We start from the raw sequence: 20,879 nt of genomic DNA, 5'->3' as shown, positions 1-20,879 counted from the left end.
TGAGTATATTTCTTTGATCTATCATTAGACAACGGACAACAAAATACAACATAGCCTAAAGCTATCAATATGAACCTTTTCAACCTTGCAATAATTTGCACTTCATGCCTGTACCATTTCTTGATACTGTACCTAGCTATAGTAGTCTAGGTACTAAAAAAGAGAAGCAAGCATATCAAAATATGAACTGTATTCTTTTTTCCAAAGATGATATTACTACCTGCCTGTTTTAACATGATTTTTATTATTTATTTCTGATTCCATATTCACATAATGATTGTCATATGTGTAATTTCAATAGCTATTGTTTAAGCCATCTCCTGATTTAATGAACTGATAATAAACTTTAGTTGGCTTATAACCTCAGCTACAGAATGCACAGAGACTGAGTGGAAACTCACATTAAAAATTCACATTCTCATCACAAATCTCTTTTTTTTTCTTCCAAAATCATCTTAAAGTCAATATTGTTGCTTTACAAATACAAACACATTGTTGTAACAATCTGACTTACTCTACAGGTCACAGAAACCTTCGTGTTTATATGATATTATTTCATTTTAGGAACAGAGACATGGATTCAAAACACTAATAATAATTACACTGTATATGTCAAACATACCTATAGGCCTTCAGTGGAAATTAAAATACACATTGAAACAAAAAAACACATGTTACAGTAAAAGCACCATACAAGTAGGCTCGACTAAAATTCTACTAAAGACCTTAAAAGTGATTTCAGCTGCATTTTGAATTTTTTGGGTTTCACATACTGATCTGAACAGATCAGACATTTTATTTATATTGTTATTGTTGACCACTAGGAGGTGCTACATCACCACAAACTCTTTAAAGCAGCGCATCAGTCAAGATTTCTAGGGATGCTCTGCCAGATTCAATAGTTATAATTCCTGTAATTTAAAAAAAAAATCAGTATTTACATTCATTATTTAACATTCCAAATAATGCAATAAAAGTAACCCAGGACCATGATGCACTGAGTTATCAAAATTTAGGACAGAGCAATATTGTTGAATACATATTATTTTTATCTATGAATCTGTAGAACCGTTACTTCTATTTTGGTGAATATCAGGCATGATACTTGATATAAGGCGTGATATTTATGTCTGTGTATTTTTATGTTTAGGCTGTGAGTCCTTTGGACATAAATAGAGAAGTGTCAATACTGGATAAACTATGCTCTGGCATACACAAATAATCATGAATTACTGGAACCGTGCAAAACAGGAATGTTCTCTGGTCTCACAAGAGTTTTAAATATTAACTTTTTTTTGACATAATAATCCTTTCCAAGTGTAAAGTCATGCAGGGAGACAAAGTAACACACACTATTTGAAAAACACACTTCAAAATTTATTCATGAGTTATACCAGATAAGATACAGTATATACAAAATCTCAACATCAACATATCAAAAGAGATAATAATACAAATATTTATCTTTCTTTCTATAAAAAAAACCCTTTCTTATTATATAACAGGCCAGCTCCTTTAGACTAGCTCAAAGCCTCAAGTCAGCCGTTGGGCGTTTCTTGTGGTAGGTGATATTTATAAATTGGGGTGTGAGGTTATTTTAAAAGAGCTGCATGTGCCAAGCATGTATAGGTTACCTACGTAAACTAATGCCTCCGTGCCTGTAAAAGTATGCAGTATGTGCAAGGACCTTTGTGCATACGTGTGTGGAAGATTTGTGACTCTAGTGTGCCACTATCAGCGCTTAGATCAAATGCATGTGTTGTTCATGATGAACAAACCAAAATAAGTCTCAAGCTGGTCTTTGAGGGGGTGCATTTGCTGTGAATCTTCCTTTCAGTAATTCTGTTCTGCATCTATGAAAATGTATAAAAATCACTTTTAGCTGAGCACAATCAAAGTGTTATTATAAACATTAATTCACTGTCCAACGCTCTGCTACACTCAGACTTTAATTTCCCTTCATTGCCATTAAAATACACCCAAAAGAGTGCACAATTTGATACTAAGGGGCTGCATGGGTAAGGCAGCAAGTCTTTAGTTTCCAAAAGACTGTGACAAACACTAAAATCCTTTGCATTACCAAGGAGATGCTCAAGATCCAATGACATTTCTCGGTCCAGCAGTAATAACATGAGAGTCCCAGTGTTGAATACTGGCAGTATCTGTGCTCGTGTGCCCTGCGTGTTACTGGCGTTTCATACAGCTGTGTGGTACACACTCAGCCTGTTCCTCCAGCTCAGGGCAAGGGACGCCAGCATTGGCAGGCCGCAAGAGGATGTAACGTGTGCGGTGGCGGACACCACCTCTGGAGCACGGACCAAGACACAAACCCCAGGATGACCAGAGAGACACTTCACAGTCTAGAGGTGTTGCTGAGTTAAGGGGGAAGAAATGTGAGAAAAAACAATATGTGTGAGTAAAGATAGAAAGGAAGAGAGTTTCTGCAGAGAACAAATCTCTGCTGTTTCTATCAGCACATACTGGTGACAGTTTATTATGTACAACTGATTACGTTGGATCATATAGACTGCTGCAGGGATGACGTTTTTCAGTAACCCTGACGTTAGCATCGCCTTTGTTCTTTCTACAAACAGCCAACAGGATTTTTTTCTATTGGATTTTGGATTATTGCATACAATAAATTCTGTTGCAAACAAATGTTTATGATAGTTAAATTTTTTGTTCAGCAAGATAATCTTCACAAAGGAACACCACTTATAGGATTTTTGAAGCCTAAATGTAATCGCCAGAAGTGAAAAGCTAACTTTAGGCCATAAACAACATGACTTCGAAGTCACCACCACAGTGAGGCTGTAAAGCTGTGTTTGGTGTCATGATGTTTAATGTCCCTGACCACCTCTGTAGTCTTATTTAGCATATGACATAAGACATAAGACACAATACTTGTCCTTGTTGATGTACTTTCAAATTATGTTTGGTTACTCTCAAGCTGACAGCGTTACACAAACGTAATAGAACATAAAATAAAAGCTATATTCAAACATTGAGACAAGATAAAAAAAAGGTAAAACCACAAATAATCACAAGATAAAACAGTGGCAAATACCTCTAAGCATGAATGATAATAATGATAGTACAAAATGTATCTTACATGTCAATAAATAAGTGGCGGCAGTATATAGTGGCTCAGGTCACTGCACAATATAAAGTGCATGTGCTTAAATCAGTGCATAGCAGCTATAGGTCAGTGTGTGTATGTGTTGTGAAGGAGGCTACAGCTCTGGAGAAGAGCTGTAGCCTCCTAGTCTGGGTTTGTATGGTTCTGTATTTCTTCCCTGATGGTGAAGGGAAAAAATGGACTGCCACTTAGGGCCTTGTCAGCAACTGCCTTTTTTAAGATGCATTAAGGCTTTAAAATTCAGTAGTGGGTGTGAGTGTACTCACCTATTTTATGTCATAGAACAAAAAATAAGAATGTCTGTTGATCAGACTTTCTTTCAGGCACTTATCCAAAAACCAATTCAAGAAACCTAGAGATGAGCCAGTGATTTCTGCCATGGATGTGTAAAGAGAACTTGATGCAGAGTTCAAGGCGGGGCTACATTCATTCCTATGTAAATTGCTAAGTGGCGCTTGAAGCAAAAAAAGTTTGAATCCCCATGTGTAAAATTACACAGATTACAGCATCGTGGGAATCAGATACGGAAGATGGCTCCAATCACATAACAGTTAACTAATTTTAATTTTTTTTCTTGTCAATTTTTTCTCTTAACAAGTTGCTCCTTGCCCTTTTTTCTGTGTTTCCAAAAGAAATTAAACCAATTTGCTTAGGTTTCAAAGGTATAAATGTATGGGAAAGGAATCTAAATGCAGCACAAGAAAACTAATGTTGTTCCAAAAATGCTGAGTAATCTATTATAACTAGAATATAATACAAATCATACTTTATTTTTGGCCCTTCCAAGTAAAATATCTGAGCACCAACTGATGAAGGGAGCCCTGTGGTCTTACCTGAGATCCGCTGTGGACTGATAGAGTTTGGCAGAATGTGATTGGACATTGGTGTTTGGCGGTCAGATGATCTGCTCTGTTGAGTAATCCTTATGCTGGCAATGGGTGGAAGTTCCTTTAAACGTGGATAGTAGAAGGAGTTGGCCGGATGGTTTGGCATCTGAGATGTGATCTGAAAAAGTCAGCAGAGAACAGTCAGGCATAATTCATCAGAAGAGACAGCTGGTTCTCAACAAAAGTTCAAATATACGATAACCCACTTTAAAACACATGCCGGGGAAGGATAGATGGTCTATTATGTAAGAGAGGCCCTTTTTGCTCAAATCACTTCAGGTCAGGCATGAGGGCCGGCAAGCAATCAGGAGACAGTTAAGAATGATGTCCCACACACATGCTGCTAACCTATTTTAAGAATAAGATGAAGGTCATCCACCTCACTTTGCCTCGTCATGGTACTTGTAAACATGTAAGACCTCACCTTTGTTATGTTTTCGAGGGGGCTGGTAGGGAAGTTGGGAGATGAGAAAGTGAATCCACTGTCTGTGCCGGCATCATAAGGCTGGAGGTCAATGGTCACTTCCTGTTTCCACTGACTGCCCTCGCAGAGGTTTAGGCTGTCCACGCCAACGAACCAGTCAGGGCTGGGGATCATCTTCACCATCAGGGACAACTGTCGGACAGGGACAGGAAATGTAGTTAGTTCAAACTTTACTTTTAAAAGGAAAACTTAGTTTACAGACTGTAAACTAGGTGACAGTCTTCGAGGCTGAAAAATGAAGCCAATGTGGAAGTGCCAAAAACTGTAGTTCATCGAAATGACACTTGAGGCTGGCTTCAAAACAGAGTCAATTTCTATAGGCTCCCATGTTCAAATGCTCAATGTTGCAGAAGAAATAAACATGTATATAATTTGGTTAAAAAAAAAAAAGATTTTTGGTGTCTATACCTAAATTCAACATTGATGATGACACAAGGTTTATATTTTATGAAGGCCCAAAGGGCAGGTGAGTTACAGGTGAGTGACAGGCTGTCTGCAAGGTGTCGCTACAGTCAGTGAGTGAGATCCACTCCTCGCACCTTCACATCTCCAACCTCTCGTCCTGATATGGTCACATTCATGTCACTGTGGTTGTCCCTTAAGTTTTTATAGTGTCATCATCAAGACAAACTTTAATCTTGTCCTGCATTTTGGTTTATGTCTAATGACCTGCAGAACTAATAACATACCCATCAGCTTCAGCTGCACTTTGTGTTTAGTGCTAATTCTTGAAAGTAAGCTTGCTAAAATGCTAAAGTAAGATAGCAAACATGGTTAACATTTTTCCTGCCAAACATCAGCATGTTAGCATTATGATTCTGAGCATCAAGCGGCAACTTCTATGGCTAAAAAATGAAACCAACTCGGAAGTGCCAAAAGTTGCAGTTCCTCAAATGACCACTTGAGGCTGGCTCCAAAACAGAGTAAATCTCCATAGCCCCCACAGTGTCGGGTTCCTATTTTTTTCCAAGATAACCGTTATGTATGTGCTGTATGTGAATATCGATATTGCACTAATGAGTTGATTTGACTTTCTTTATTTGCTTTGACAAATTTTAACTGCAAACCAAACTACAAAGAAAATGTAGTAAAACATATCAATCCTACTTGACCAAGAGAGCTGGAGTAGCACTCTCAGTGCAGCTGTGATTGCTTCTCTGGCTCAAGTCAAAACTCTAACTTAAGCTCTCTTGATGAGGAGAAAGGTAAATAAACAAAGTCAGAGCAGTAAAATAAAAAACAACACTCAATTGGTCTTAAGATTATTTGATGACCTCACCACAGTAATGTTGTGTTATACTGCCCCCTGTCCGTGGATGTATGTCGTATGTCGAATAAATTGAGTTAGAGGAAACAAACTCGTAAGGACACTGTTGATGTCTTTGTAACTTTTAAACACAGGGACTGTAGATCAAGCACCCACTCAGTTTCCTGTGCAGGGTTAGACTGTGTCTCCTGTGTGATGGATGTTTCCTGAGAGCTGGTGACCTCATACAGGAAGTGGCCCGGGGGTCAGCACACGCTGAGGTGGCAGACGCCCAAAAAACAGTGCATTTGAAAGCCTCACTTTGCGGCCTGACATTTAGGGACGTGGCTCCGAGCTTGCTAATGCTTGGGGTAGGATGGGTGGGCTGAGAGAGCTTTGGAGCAAAGGGTGGCCTGGAGGAAAACAGCACTGGATAGAAGAGCTGGAACAGACATCGAAACCAGACCACTCGGGACAGGAGGCAAGTGGTGTCAGCATGACACATGGGGTGTGTTTCTTGCTGTGAGTCAAAGCAAGAAACAGAGAAACCAAATCATTAGCAGCTCTGTTGCTTTTCAGAATCCTGTTTGCATGTTATGTATGTAGTGATTCTGATTAATTATTTTTTTTGGCCTGTATGGTATTTATATTTACCATATATAATATCATATAAAAATCTATTACTGGTGTTGACTTTTTTCTATATGCTATGTTAGGTTCATTTGCAAATGACACCTACATTGTTAGATTGCATTTAGGGCCAACACTGCTTTACAGCCTGGTAGCGGCAACTGTAGTGTAGTTTGTTTTAGCCTACCATTAGCTTTTTACTTCTGGTGATTGCATTTAGACTTCAAAAATCATGAAAATGGTGTTTGTTTGTGAGGATTATCTTGCTGACCAAATGTGTAAGTATCATAATCGTTTACCGCAGAGTTTATTTTCTGCCATAATCCAAAGTCCAATGGAAAAATCCCATGGGCTTTTTGAGGAGGGAATGAAGGCGATGTTAGCTTCTGAGTTGGCCCACAGAAAAAATGTCATACCTTCAGCTCTCTATTTTATATTAATTATGTATACGTTGATGCAATTTTTGCTCAGTGGCTTTTTGGAGGCCATGCTGTATTTTGCATGTATTTTTATACAAGGTTTCTATTTGTGTACTGATGCTGTTTTTTATTTTCCATATAAGCATATCCCCACAGGTTCATTTACGAATGCAGCCTGCAAGATTTAGAAATGCATCTCTTGATATGCTATTTACCCTCAAGGATTTGTGTATTTATTTATTAGAACTGACCTCTTTAATACAAACACTCTGGGGTATGTTTGTGATTGTCACTATATAGTGCTTTTTAACTTCTCTATTTCTATGTATAATATTGAAAGTTGTTACATTAATTGATGTTTGATATTTATGCCTTCCCGCTGCATGTAAGGAGTGTGGCTGATTGCAAACTCACAGCCACTCCTACTTAAGTGTGTTTCTCTTTGCCAAAAACTGTTTGTCTGATGGAGGTCTAAGTTAGACCATGCACAGGAGTTTTTCTCTAAGCTGTGTTCTGCTCGCCCCCCTCCCACATACCTGTTCAGAAATAGATGTACAAAGTTTTTTCTTTTGTTCTGGGCTTTTCAGAATCCACCACTGATCCCTCCTTCCTTGCTTCCTTCCTTTCCTCCTTTGCTAACTCCCCTCCCTCCTCTTGTCCTTCACAGGCTTCTTTAAAACAGCAGCTTTTCCAAGAAGCCCCATCCTGCTATATCCATTGAGCCACTCAGCAGGGACTCAGGGCTATCCCTTGTCGCTGGCTTGATCAGTCCGTGGTGGTTTAAAAGATACAGGCCAAAAAGTATCTCCAGAGAGTTACTCAAAGCTGCTATGATCCCTCTCACTTTTTCTCCATCACAGCAAATCTTCTGCAGAGCCCCAGAGAGAACGAGTCGACCTAGAAAACATGCAGCTCAGTCCAGTAGTGCGAGCACCTTAATGCTCAGTTGCTGTTGTTGTCCCACTTTTTGTGGTGCCACTGACCTAAAATACTTCAAGGATAATATGCCAGTTGGATTCTGACTGGTAATTATGAGCCGCTATCTGTCTGCTTTGAATTACACATTTAACAGCAATAGCAGGAGGCTCATGAATATTGAGATAGGAATCATATGTGTTTGGGATTTTTGGGGCATTGCGTATGAATGTTTTGGTTTGTGGGGAAGAGAAAGAGGATAGGATTTATATATATGAGTGTTCAAGAGAGAGAAACAGACAGATGGGAAAGCAGGATAGCGGATAGAGCTGTCAACAGATTTACGTCATTCAGTGCGTCATTGTCACGTTCAAAACAAACACACAATAGTTAGCTTATTTTCGCTGTCTGCTGATCTAAAAACAGACAGATCCATTTAAAAGCAGCCGCAGACATCATATACAGACATGACAAGCTGTTAAGCTGCAGTCAATGGCAAGTGCTTACCAAAGATGCCCTCCGACAGGGTTGTTTATGATTTTAAGGGCCCCTGGGTTCAGACAGTGGAATAACCAATAAACAAATGTAGGTCACCAGACTTTCAGGCAGGCACACACCTATTTCTAAAAACTCCAGTGAATGTCCACCCTTCCTCTTCACCTCTTTCCCCCTCGTTCATCAGTTTTACGACTTGACATATATATTAAACATAGAGGAATTTCTGGATTTAACTCTGTTAATAGTGTGACATGTTCTTCCACAGCGCCATACCTCATTCCCACCTCAACTCCTTTGCCTTTGTTTAAGCCCTAGGACCAAATTTAGCAAGTCCAACCATGACCTTTGCTCCCAAACTCACTCACTTTTCAGCCGCAGTGGTACCCTGTAGTCCTGTAAAATGTCCACCAGACAGTTTTTGTTCAAAAACAGAACTCCATTTTCAAATCAAATGCATATATTCAACGTTTTTTTCACTTACACTTTATAAAGTAAAAAAAAAGTTCCGTTATAATTGCATTGAACTATGGAAGCCAAGAAGGGCCACGCTTACATTTTTAATGCCGTTATCTTGACATAATGTGTTTATTACTTTTTTAATCCTGAGAAAACAAGCGTTGTTATCTTGAGATAAAAGTTAGGCTATTTATTTCCTTGTCATGGAAAAAGGAACGATGTTATCTTGTGATAACAAGGTAAGCACTTCCTTAACTTGAGAAAACACGCTTGTTGTCTCAAGATAAAATGTCTGATACTGTCTAATTTCGAGATAATTAACTATTTCCTTATCCCGAGAAAACAAGATTTGTTATCTCAAGATAATGAGGCCATTATTATCTTATCTCAGAAAAATTAGTTTTGTTATCTTGAGATAACTAGGCTAGTTAATTATCTCATCTCTCAAAATCAGCTTTTATGTTTCGAGATAACAAGTAAATTACTTCCTATCTTACTATCTAGAGAAAATGTAATTTGTTTTTTCAGATTAACGAGGAAGTTCTTTCAGTATCTAGAAAGATTTTATTTAAATAAGATAACGATTAAATTGTTTCCTTTTATAGAAAACAAGCCTTGTTATCTTCAAATAACTAGTTGATTATGTCCTTATCTCGAGAAAACACACTTTGTCATCTAAATTATCTAAATAAATTAAATAAATTATCTTTTGATAACAAAATAATCAAACTGTTATCCCGAGAAAACAAAAGGTGGCTTTATTTTGTTATCTTAAAAAATAGAGGTAGAGATAATTACCAAAAAAAGAGTTTTATTTTTTATTTTTATTAGGATACTTATAATATTCATCAGAGATCAGGAATGTCATGCCAGCATGCAAAGATGGCATCTTGACAACTACAGCAACTGGTATAAGCTTAAAATGTCAGATCAAGGAGTACCTATTATTGATATTATTGATTCCATAGTCTCTGTGTGCACAAGAGCGGCTAGATCACAGTGAGGTGCACCCTGCCAAGAGTGTCAAGTGCATGCCAAACACACTTTTGGTAAATTCGTGGCCAGGCTCCCTTGACGCACCTGTAGCACACTTGGGCAAGGGGTGGGATAAAAAAGAAAAAAAAAAAACGCAGTATTATTGGTGGATGTATCAGAGGCTGTGACAATGATGGCTTCACTGCATTTACTCCCTTTATTGATGGATTACCATCATGATTATACACTAACAAATTAAGGAATTCTATGGAGTTTTTCTTATGGGAATTAACTCGAGATCAATATCTCGGGAAAACAAGCTTTGTCATCACCAGATGATGAAGCTCAACTAACTCTGTAAGAAAGTATATAAGTGTGCCCCTGACTTGTCAACCTTTTCCTTTGACTAAACGTCATCCTGGGCCCCTCATCCTGAGCTCACTGAGTTCAGTGGGGCAGGCAGCAGACGGAGTGCAGACCGTGCAGGATGGATGTGGGCGTTTGTGGCTGCAGGGCTTCAGCACTTGGGCTAAACATAGTCTGATTGGATAGTGGAAAGAAGGGGTGATGTGTTTGGTCAGAGCGGATGGACAACGTTATGGAGAGCTCCCGGTCACCAGATGACTGAATAGATTGAGTAGAATAGATTTGTGTGACTTACTGTGTCTGAGCATGTGTGTGCTTTTGTGAATGAGTATTGCTTCTCCTTAAGTTTTATTTGTGCCTACCAGTGAGTTCCGGGACTGCATGAGCAACTCCGTGGAGCTGTGCCCGATGCCGTTAGGGATGCCGGCTGTTCTGTGCATGCCTCCGACCACACGTCTCTTCCTGGCCTCCTTGGCCGCCTGCATCAGTTCCACCGTCACCCCGACTTCAGCAAAGTTCTGCACCCCTGCACTGGCTGGAGCACCCTCCTCCCACAGCCGAAAATGGCGATTATGGCTGACCGCTAAAAGGGAGACAAGAAACACAAGAAAGAGGAGAAGACAGGAGTAAGATGCTTATTCACTGGAATGCATATCAATGTCAGTGAAGGACCACAGAGCCTCAGCCAGACAGTGAGATCATTTCCACCGTGGAGCCTGTATGTATTTCTACGGCTGCCTCCTACATCCTGCAATTAAACAGACAATTCTAAAGGAATTGCCCAAATGTTTCTGGCATTATTGCACGGTTATAGTTACATCTTTTCTCCATCTATCACTGATAAAACCACAAAACAGGCTGGAGTTGCCAGGAGGCAGGTCAGGATCTCGGAGTTTTTGAACAATTTTGAAAACCTTATTGATGCATTTTTTTATACCCTTCGGGCCAAAAGAACCATTTGCTTCACATTCTCATATTTAGTTCTGGTTATCTATGAAATCTGTTGAGAATCAAGACTGATTTAGGTTAAACTGTTTGCACCGCAGGTTCTGGAGCTCCATATTGAAACCAACAGAGCCGCTGGCCTGGGCCAGTGGTTTTAAGGGCAGAGTAAGGTTAGCCAGAAACACGCTGACAAATGCTCTGATGGTTCTGCCTTACCTCACCTCTCAGAGCTGCACACAGGGACACATACACAACCATGCATTTATACTTAAACACTCTTGACACGCGTATTAACGCACACACCGGACTGAGCCACACACACAACTTGCCCAGCACACTTCACACCCTATCTTGTTTCTCCCCAAACTGCCATTACTTACGCACTTAATTGCATTTCCATCCTAACAAATTTCCCACAAGCGTCAAGACCTTGAAACTCGATAACATGTCACGTTTAAGCCCCACCAGGACGTTAAAGCCCACTTCCCGGCCTTCCTAAATTGCTTGTGTTTTTTGCTCTGGCAGTGACAAGCTCCATTCCCTCTTTACTCTGGCAGTGTCCTTGGTCCCTCACCACCAGACCCCCAAACCCCTCAACAGGTTATGTTTTTCTTTGTACTGTGATAAACTCCATTTCCAACGTTCTTTTTGTCCCCAACCTCAGACTGTCGGCCCATTGAGGCCCGTATGTTTTTCTTTTCCTTCTGACAAAGCCCATTTCTTGCTCGCCCCCTGTCCACCAGAACCCAGGGACATTAAAAGTCATTAAGGGTGTGTCAGAATCTCTGACGCCTGTCTCTATATGGAGTAAGTAGGCCATCATCCTCTGGCAGGGCAGCGGGGCACCAGTGCAAGAGTTGGAAACCAGACAAAGCCACGGTCATCACAGACAGTGATGCACAAGAGCAGTCCAACACACACACACACACACACACACACACACACACACACACACACACACACACACACACACACACACACAAACAGAAATCTGTCACCCATCCCATACTCCATGGATTAAAGACATAAAAGCTGAATAGAAGGGCCTGAATCACTTTGTCTCCTCCTTCTGGCTCAGAGGTAAGTGGTCTGACCCCACCACACCCTGACTATCATCACCCACCTTCACCAGCCCCAAACCACTACTCCAGAGTTTACCGCCAACGCTGTGGTAAACCAGCAGAAATGTGGGAAGGAGTATAGGGTTGAGTTGATGAAATAGAGAAAAATAAAGATATGGCTGGGCAGAAGAGAGAAAAAACATCTGGTAGCATTCAAACTGTCTTTCTTATTTCCCTCTGCTTCTTGCTGCTTTGCTCATTAACATCTCTCACCCGTGTATGTGTCTGTGCACATATGTGTATGCTGACAATAAGGCACTAATGCATGCAACCCACTGCAGGAGATATAACAAGTAGCTGTTAGCAGCTTACTCAAAGAAGAACAGCAACTGAAAATGTTCACAAATTTGGAAAACAATGACATTTGGGAGCTCCTTAGCCTCCGAGCAGAAGATGAGATCATCCACCACATAACAGAAACAGTAAATGGTTGTTAATGCCATTGTTAAACATGCTGACAAGGTGTATGTTTTATGTCAAACAAAAAACCTACACTGTTGTGTTACATGTCAAGCCTCTCCTGATTCCACAGTGCCAGCATGTTGTTTAAAATCACTCTGTTTGGTTCTATGTAAAAATGGAATGGAGGCATAAAAAGGGACGTTGCTGGTTAACGTCCTCCACAAAAAACAATTCATGGGTAAATTGTGACTAAGGGAGGTCAAATAATAATCCTGACTCCTCACTGCTGGTGCAAGTCTGAAATAATAATCAAAATTCTGGTCGCGTTTGAGGTAAAACTTTCCATGAGAAAATCTCAAATAACTAACTTCTTTGTCCCCAGCAGTCTTTCTCACCTATGAGTTTGGACCACTGTGCAGGGGGCCGGAACAGTGGATACTGCTTGGGGAAGGCCTGTGGGCTCCAGTGACCTGTAAAGACCAGGATGTAGGAAGCGGGACCCTTGGCTGTGCACTCCGTCCCATTGAGTGGTCGCAAAGGCCCAGCAAATGTGAGGCAAAGATTAAGGAGTACAATGAGTAGTTGCTGCAGCCAACCGCAGGTCAGGTGCTCTGATGACATCATCTGAAAGAAATGGAAAATGAAAAATGGTTGCAAAAGAGTTCTCTTGAATACTATTAAAGGGTAGACAGTAGACAGAAAAAATATTATATATAATATATATATATACAGCATTTATACAATCAGACCTCCTCATGCAGCTCTTCCTTCTCTGTCCTAAGCCCTTCTCACCAAACAAGCAAGAGCATATGCACGCTCCATACAGCAACCTGTACGGGTACCAGTCATTCATTTCAATCAGATGCCATAATATAGCAGCAATTCCATCAAAATTGCCATCCTGTTTTTTTGCAAACTTGTGAGCAAAAGCCCTTTGAGATGACACGCTGTGATTCAAGGCTTCATAAACAGGAACTTGAATTAGCTGCAGGCGTTAGATTCAGCTCCACTTAGCAAATGCTTTGAAGATATTGCTACATGTTTTATTTCATGTGTTGTCAGACTCTTCTTTCAGGGCCCTGACACTCCCGGCTGAAGGTCAGCCAATGTTGGACTGTCGGTGAGCATCTGTCACCCTAGTTTTTGCCGCACTGTTGGCTATAGTCAGTCCTTTTCTGCATTTTTCTGCCAATTCAGCATGCTGAAGCTGCATTGAAGTGGAGCCTATGAGTGAATGACATCACTCTGATTGGCAGTTTAGCTCAGCGCACATGCAGCGAGGAAAGCAAACAAACGGCTAAAGTCAAGAGGGAGTGAGATTGAAACAAACTAGCCAATGAGCTCTTTGGCAGAAACAGTTTGTAATTTTGTTATTGTTCCTAAGTATCATACAAATTTCCCCTACGGGGACAATAAAGTAAATTGTATTGTATCGTATCGTATCGTATCATATGTAAGCACACAGTAAATATGCTTTTTTCCTTTCAACATCCAGTTGTGCTAATAAAGTGCTGACTGGCATCTTGAATTCATCCTGTACGTCTCCTGGTTTTGCTCTTCCAGTGATGAGTGTTGACTGCCACCCCCTGCTGGTATGGAGAATTATTTCCTCTCACACTGGCACATAACTTGCTAGTTGGCCATAGACTGTAGTCTTTGCGATGTGTGCAACTTTTTTACTAAGACACAGGCAATGTGAGGTGTTGCAAAAGTTGGACTTTGTTGCAACTATTTCTTTGATGTTGGATTGGTATGTCTGGGCCTTTAGACTCTCTTTTTAATAAGTCTGTCTTCTTTTTGTTGGGTTGTTTTGCAGTGTAGGCGGTTGTTGCCAATGAATAGCAACTTTTTCTGCACGCTTTTGTTTTTTTGAATCAGACTTATACCATCTGAAGTGACATGCACTTGCATCTGCATTTGTAGGACAGCCAATAGGAACGGCCTCTCTGAAATGACCTGTGATTGGCCAAAGTCTCCCGTCACGGGCTAGACTCTCAAAAAGCCAAAAGGATGTGCAGAAGTCTAGGTTTCTCTCAGACCATTTGATTTATAATATGCTGAAAGGCAACTATGGAGTTTTTTTCCCAGTGACGGCCAAAATAAACGACCAACAACATCTTGAAATGTGTTGGGTATTTTAAAATCAAAAGCTGCTAAAGAAGTCTGTCAAAAGTCAGAAAGACTCTAGCATGTAATCCTCGTCTATCAGCAAGCAAATGAAAGGATCTTAACGCTAACATTTAGGAAACCAAACCCAGACAAAGCTGGAAAATCAGCATAAAAGGGGAATTTCCACGTCCCTGCCCTCATATCACAACACATCCATTTTATCTAAGAACAAAGCTGATTGAACCCGTTGACCCTCAATAGTTTGAATAAAACAATCAAAAAAACCACATCCTATTCCCCTATTCCAACACACACTGTGTCAAGTGTGCGTTGGGCCACAGCCAATCTGTGGCTACGCGGCAAAACCGTTAACATTCATTGCTGTCCCAGTAATGTCTGCCACAGAAGCTGGCCTAAAATAAAACAACACAAATGACATCTCTGAGGATAGTTGCAAATCCTGTCTGCTCTGCTGCTCTATACTGATCTCAGCGACTGACCATCCTGTGACCACCGGCTGCTGAGTCAGACTCACTTTATTAAGAGAGGCAGAGAGGGGAGGAGGACACGTGTGCTGTAATTGCTCAAAACACATTTCAGTCTTGCATTTTGTTGTGTAGGGCTGAAGAGTTTTTGCTAGATGACATTGCTCCAGGGGATAAATGTAAATACGAGTTATGCTGCTTATCTCCTCTCTGCAGCCTCCCTGTACCTGTGAACACACATCATCTCATCCCCCTCTCCACCCTCTTCTACACCCATCTCATCTCCATCCGCCCTAATGGTGGCAGGATTACAGACCAACAGCCAGAACAAACCATTTTATTGTGGGTAAGAATCTCAAAGTGCAACAAATTCTGCATCTTAATTCATCTAGAGATTCTTTTTTTTTTTAGCTTTATTTTATTATTATTATATGCCGCCTCAATGTTTTGTATAAAAGAGATTTTCCCCCACAAAATCCACACCTACGCCATGAATATAAACAAAACGAGACAAAACTAAACAAAAACTTATTACAAATAAAAACTAAATTAGATATAACAATATTCCTGTTGTTATAAATATGCAGGCCAGTTTGAGTCTTTTAGGGCTGCATTCAACATATGAGCAGTGAAATATTTATGAAAACCACCAAAAGTAATTTGGCACTGGGGTCACACAGTTTCACTGCATCTGTTTAAAAAAAAAATCACATATGAGATTGATAAGTTTGTCCAATTTGCAGCTCAGAGGACACTTATTTTAAAAGTTTGGGTGCATGTAAAAATGATGTTATTTCCCCTTCTGACTATTTCATCAGCAGATGTTTGAACTTTGAGATGACCGTTTATGACTTGATGACAGATATATTTCTCTGTGTCTGTGTCACAGAAAGGGAGAATTATGGTCCATGGCTGCAGCCTTGTGTGCCGTTTCTATGGGTTACTATACGACAACTAAACCTCCAAGCAGCTGCAGAATGCAGACAGTTAAATTTGGGCAAGTCGACCAGCGCACAAGCACACATGTGCACGCAAAACACACACACACACACACACACCGCCAAAGCACATAACACTCATGTCCAGCTGTACATTGTCCCTGAAGTCTATTTCCAGAGGTCAGATAGTATTACTCTGCCAATGTAGCTGCAAAACTCCAACTCTGACACTTTTCTGACCGCAGCCTTATATGTCACTGAGTGTTAAATGTATTAAATGTATATTAACCACTACAAAGTTTTAACAGCCAGCCATAAAAATACCTCGAGTATGGAAAGACACAGAGCCCAGCTTTGATCTCACTGCTCAGTCATGATCATCTCACTGGCTGCAACTTTGCTGCTCTGCAGGAGGCGGATAAAGCTCCAGGTTGAGATGCTTTACTATGCAACTAGTTCCAAAAAGTAACTTTCTGTCTCTTTTTAGATCTAAAATGAGCAGGTTTTGACATCTGTTCCGTCCACTGTGTTTAGTAAAAGGTCAGTCCTGTCACTGGCTGTTGCAAAGTTTGCCTCTTTTACATACATTCCAGACAAAGACAATCAGCATTTTAGACTGGAAATTCACAACAAAGTATTTGATGTTGACACTGAGCATGATCGTTCCTTCCCAAAAGATAGCCCCCAAAATGAGTCCTAAAACCCAGAACTGACTTAGCATTTTAGCACTCCAGCTACCCCCATTCCGTAGTCAATAGGTTTTTTTTAACTCGTTTTTGGTTAGATGCCTAAAATAGGGTCTTTGCTTTACACAAGCTTGGGCCTCCCACATTTTGCCCCACAACATAAAATATGTCAGTATATACCCTGCTCAAAGATTTTGAAACTTTTATGTGTCTTAAAAAGACAGTCGCTAGTAAGCGGCTAAATAAGACTCCAGAACGACATCAGATTTTACAGCCCTCTTGTGATGGTGACGTTAAGTCATGCGACCATGGCATAGTTTGTTGACAGCCTAACATCAGCTTTTTAGCTGCGGCGACTGAATTTAGGCTTCAAAAATCCTTAAAGTGGTGTTCATCCATGAAGATTATCTTGCTGAACAAAACTTAAAAGTATCATAAATGTTTATATACCACAGAACTTTTTTTTTCTGCAGTAATTCAAAACCCAGTGGAAATATTCCATTGGCTTTTAGACGAGGGAACCAAAGCAAAGCTAATTTTCGTGTCAGCCAACAGAAAAACATCATCCCTTGGGCACTCTTTATGATCTGTTTCTGATATACTTTTATGGCAGTCTTTAAATGGCTTTCACATGATCTCTGTTGCTATAACAACCATTAATCAGATGATCTTATTCTACACTGAGTCTTTGTTTCAGTAAACCCTGTGATCTTCCCTCTGAACTTGTCACACTGACACTATAACACACTAAAGAGAAATTTCTTGAATTCCCACACTGACACACTGAACTTTATAAGTCAACACACACATACAGACCTGCTACCAGCCGATGTCTGCTGCCACTCCTGAAAACGCATACGGAAATAATAATAGCCTGCATGGTATTTATTGATGCATACAGAGGCACACACTTACTTTCAGTACATAAAGTTTTCACCCTCACACACTCATGTGGCACAGACCTGCTCTCATCAGTCAACATCGGCAGACACACGCAGCAGTTTTTCTGTCAGGTACAAGGCACAATAAAACGAGGGGATGTGGCGAGGAGCCAAATGTGGCGGCTGCGGCCCCATGGGCACCTTCACTGTGTAATTACAGCAGACTCATGCAGAGATAATACACACATTCATCTCAGCTCATATACACAGGCATGCAGGTATGCACGCACAAGCACAGATTTGTGGACACAGCAGGAGGTATGTTCGTTTTTTAACAAGGGGATGGCGGGGAGGTAATTAGCTGTTTTTTCCTAGGTTTTTACTCCAAAAACCTTTATTTGGAGGGGGTGAAGTGGTGGATTCAGGGGTTTGAGCTGAGAGAAGAGATGCTCCTGTATAATGTTCATCTCAATGCATACAAAGAAACACAGACAGATGGACACACTGAGTCAGGCATGCATCACAACAGGAGGTCAGAAACTTGACTTTTTCCTCGTGCAGGAGGAGGGGAGATCATGACTGTGTAGACAGCAGTTCAGACAGAGACAAGTGAGGAGGGCGTGCAGACTTTGGTTTGCCTCAAGTACTTCACTAAAGCCTGTTTATCGTACATAAATTGGACCAATACAGGTAAGGCAACTTTAGGTGCAATGTGCAAATACATGCAAAAAATCAATAAAGACAAAGCTGTGTAAATTCAGCGACAATAGGTTTGTGATCAGGGATACAATAAGCTAAAACCCCTTCTGTTGCCACTTTAATGCCACTTTAACAAAAAAAACAAAAGAAAGATTTTTGTGTATAAGCTTGCATGAGAACAAAAACGGCTTGAATTCAGCGGTGAAAAACACATGAACCTTACAATTTTTTAGTATTCAAGTAGTATTTCTATTTGATGCTTCGCTTCATACTTCTGCTCCAATTCATGTCAGAAGAAAATACTGCACTTTTTTACAGACAACACTGAGGGCTGCAGTTACTTTGCAGAATAAGATGCTACACATTAAAAACATATATTTCTGAAACATGATGCATAGTTATTGGCAGTGGCCAAATGCAAATAAGTATATTTACTCAAGTTCTGCACTAAATTTAAGGTACTTGTATTTTACTTGAGAATTTTATTTTCATGCCACTTTATACTTCTTCTCCAGTCCATTTCAAACTGAAATATTGTGCTTTTCCCTTCACTGCATTCATCTGACAAGTTACTAGTTAAAACAAACCCATAAAAAATATTAGAAATTATGATGTTTTGTCATAAAGGAAGCCACTAAAGTTTATACAAGTTGAATTTTCACATTAACTGGAAACTATTTAGATAAACATTAAAGACATTTTCAAAATTTTTTAAATAATTTTGAGCTCTTGGGGTGTTTTTTCCCTATATTTCTCTGCATTGAATCGATTAAATTTTTATAATTTAAGTACATTTTCCCAATTATACTTACTTTCACTGAAGTCCCATTTTCAATACAGAACTTTTACTTTTAACAGTGTACTTTCATAGTTTCAGTGCTTTTACTTACGTATAGAAACTGAATACTTCCTCCACCACTGGTTAAAAATGAAAACCCTAAATTGCCCTCAAGAAGTTAAAATCATCTCTTCCTTGCACTGCTGCAAAATTAAAACACAATAATGCATTAGTCTTAATACCATTATATAACTGCAAAGTATCAACAGTATAACAATATAACACACTGTATAATTAGTAACTTTAGATGCTTAATGTATATTTTATCTGCAATAATTCGACCATAGAGTTTAATAATAATATACTTTTACATTTTAAATGCAAAACTTTTAGTTGTGAGTACTTAAGCATTGTGGTAATGCTATGTAAACTTAAGTAGGGGAACATTTCTTCCACCACTGAATGCACTTACTCCAAAAATACATCTTCCCCAGAAAAAAGAAACAAGCTTACAATATCTCAAAACAAAAAAAAAATAAAATAAAGTAAAAGGCATTCACTCTTGCATGCGGAGAATGAATGGAGTGTGTGTGTCGTACCTGTGTTGGGTCAGTCAGTCAGTGACAGAGAGAGAAGCTGCAGCAGAATCACACACTCGGACCTCAGTGAGGATACAGCTCCACTCACTCACTTCTTCTCTTTCTCTCCACTGTGACCGGCTGTCTGCTGCAGCCTTATCAGCCTTTATCCCTCTATCCTCTGTCTTTATCTCCTCTCTCTCCTCCTCCCTTCTCTCTCTCATTGTATCTCCTCAAATTACCTCTCTTTCTCTCGCTGCCTCTTGCTTTCTCCTCCCCCTCCTCCTCTTTTCTCCCCCTACCTCTCCTTGTATGGAAAGGCAGTTAACAGCCTTGCTCCTCTCCTCTGCTATCCCTCTCTTCTCTCCCTCTATCTTTCTCTGTCTCTCTTTAGTCTTTCAGTGGCTGTGTAAACTCAGCAACCTCATTGCTGACAAGGTAATCAACACCACATTGGCCTCTCTTAACATACACCACTCAGCATTGTGTATTTTCTTACCCTTGTTCCTCTGTCAGACTCGAGAGGTGTGGGTTGCTGAATAATGGCAGTAAAATAAAGGGAGAAATGAGGAGCAGGGCTGAACTTGGATAGCAGACGAGTGGAGTCTGGACAGAAGCACTGGCTTTTATTTCTGCAGTTAATTTACTGATTGGACATTGTGAAGAATCAAAGGGTTTTAAATGGTTGCCGCCCCCCCCACCCCTCTTCAAATATTTCTGACCTGTGGCAGATCCAGCTGTGATCTCAGAGGAACCCCTTTTTCCTTGGGTCAGGCTGTGTGTGTGTGTGTGAGAGAGAGAGAGAGAGAGAGAGAGAGAGAGGGAGACGTGTGGTCACCAGTCCCCACAGCTGGTACACACATGGTCAACTAGGGAGGTTTCTGTTACCAGCCGCCGCTCACTTATCAATATGTCAAGGCTCAGATTTGAGTGTGTGTGAGAGAGAGTGTGTGAAATTCGAAAGAGCTTTTGTTACTTTTCTGATTTTTGTTCTCAGCTATGATGCAACAAGGCAGTCAACCCATATTTCACTGAACACTTGCACACACACGCATACAGACACACACATACACACACTGATCTGATCTGAAGCGAATTAGGCACAGCCAGCCCTGAGATCAACTCGACCCAGCTAACATCATCCAGACCCAAAAGACAACTCTACAATTGGAAAACCGCAGACCTTTAAATCGACTCGGCCACGTCACTGGATGGCTCGCCTGTGAGCCTTCCAGGAATAAG

At 40.3% G+C, this 20,879-nt stretch overlaps 1 protein-coding gene across 1 annotated transcript; it reads right to left on the bottom strand.

Moving 5' to 3' along the window:
* Window positions 1-1,340: 1,340 nt before the first annotated feature.
* spon2a (spondin 2a, extracellular matrix protein) lies at window positions 1,341-19,870 on the bottom strand. The gene is made up of 6 exons (XM_042493377.2): window positions 19,659-19,870; window positions 12,879-13,107; window positions 10,378-10,598; window positions 4,451-4,642; window positions 3,973-4,144; window positions 1,341-2,372 (listed from the first exon to the last, which is right to left on the bottom strand). Exons 2-6 carry the CDS (start codon window positions 13,105-13,107, stop codon window positions 2,185-2,187), a joined length of 1,002 nt encoding a protein of 333 aa, XP_042349311.2. The 5' UTR covers window positions 19,659-19,870; the 3' UTR covers window positions 1,341-2,184.
* Window positions 19,871-20,879: the final 1,009 nt, after the last annotated feature.

The sequence above is a fragment of the Plectropomus leopardus genome, chromosome 8 (genome assembly GCF_026936395.1).
Source record: "Plectropomus leopardus strain MGB_pleo_1.0 chromosome 8, ASM2693639v1, whole genome shotgun sequence".
NCBI classification, from domain to species: Eukaryota; Metazoa; Chordata; class Actinopteri; order Perciformes; family Serranidae; genus Plectropomus; species Plectropomus leopardus.
Note: the sequence above shows the minus strand (reverse complement) of the source record. Positions and strands in the feature narration are given on the sequence as shown.

Bases quoted from the DNA above. Each gene is read 5' to 3' on its own strand.
- spon2a (XM_042493377.2), bottom strand. From the start codon at position 13,107: ATGATGTCATCAGAGCACCTGACCTGCGGTTGGCTGCAGCAACTACTC. The intron at 10,599-12,878 runs GTGAGAAAGACT...TCTCCCTTTTAG, and splicing joins ACAGTGGTCCAAACTCATAG to CGGTCAGCCATAATCGCCAT. The intron at 4,643-10,377 runs GTAGGCACAAAT...CCTGTCCGACAG, and splicing joins TGCAGTCCCGGAACTCACTG to TTGTCCCTGATGGTGAAGAT.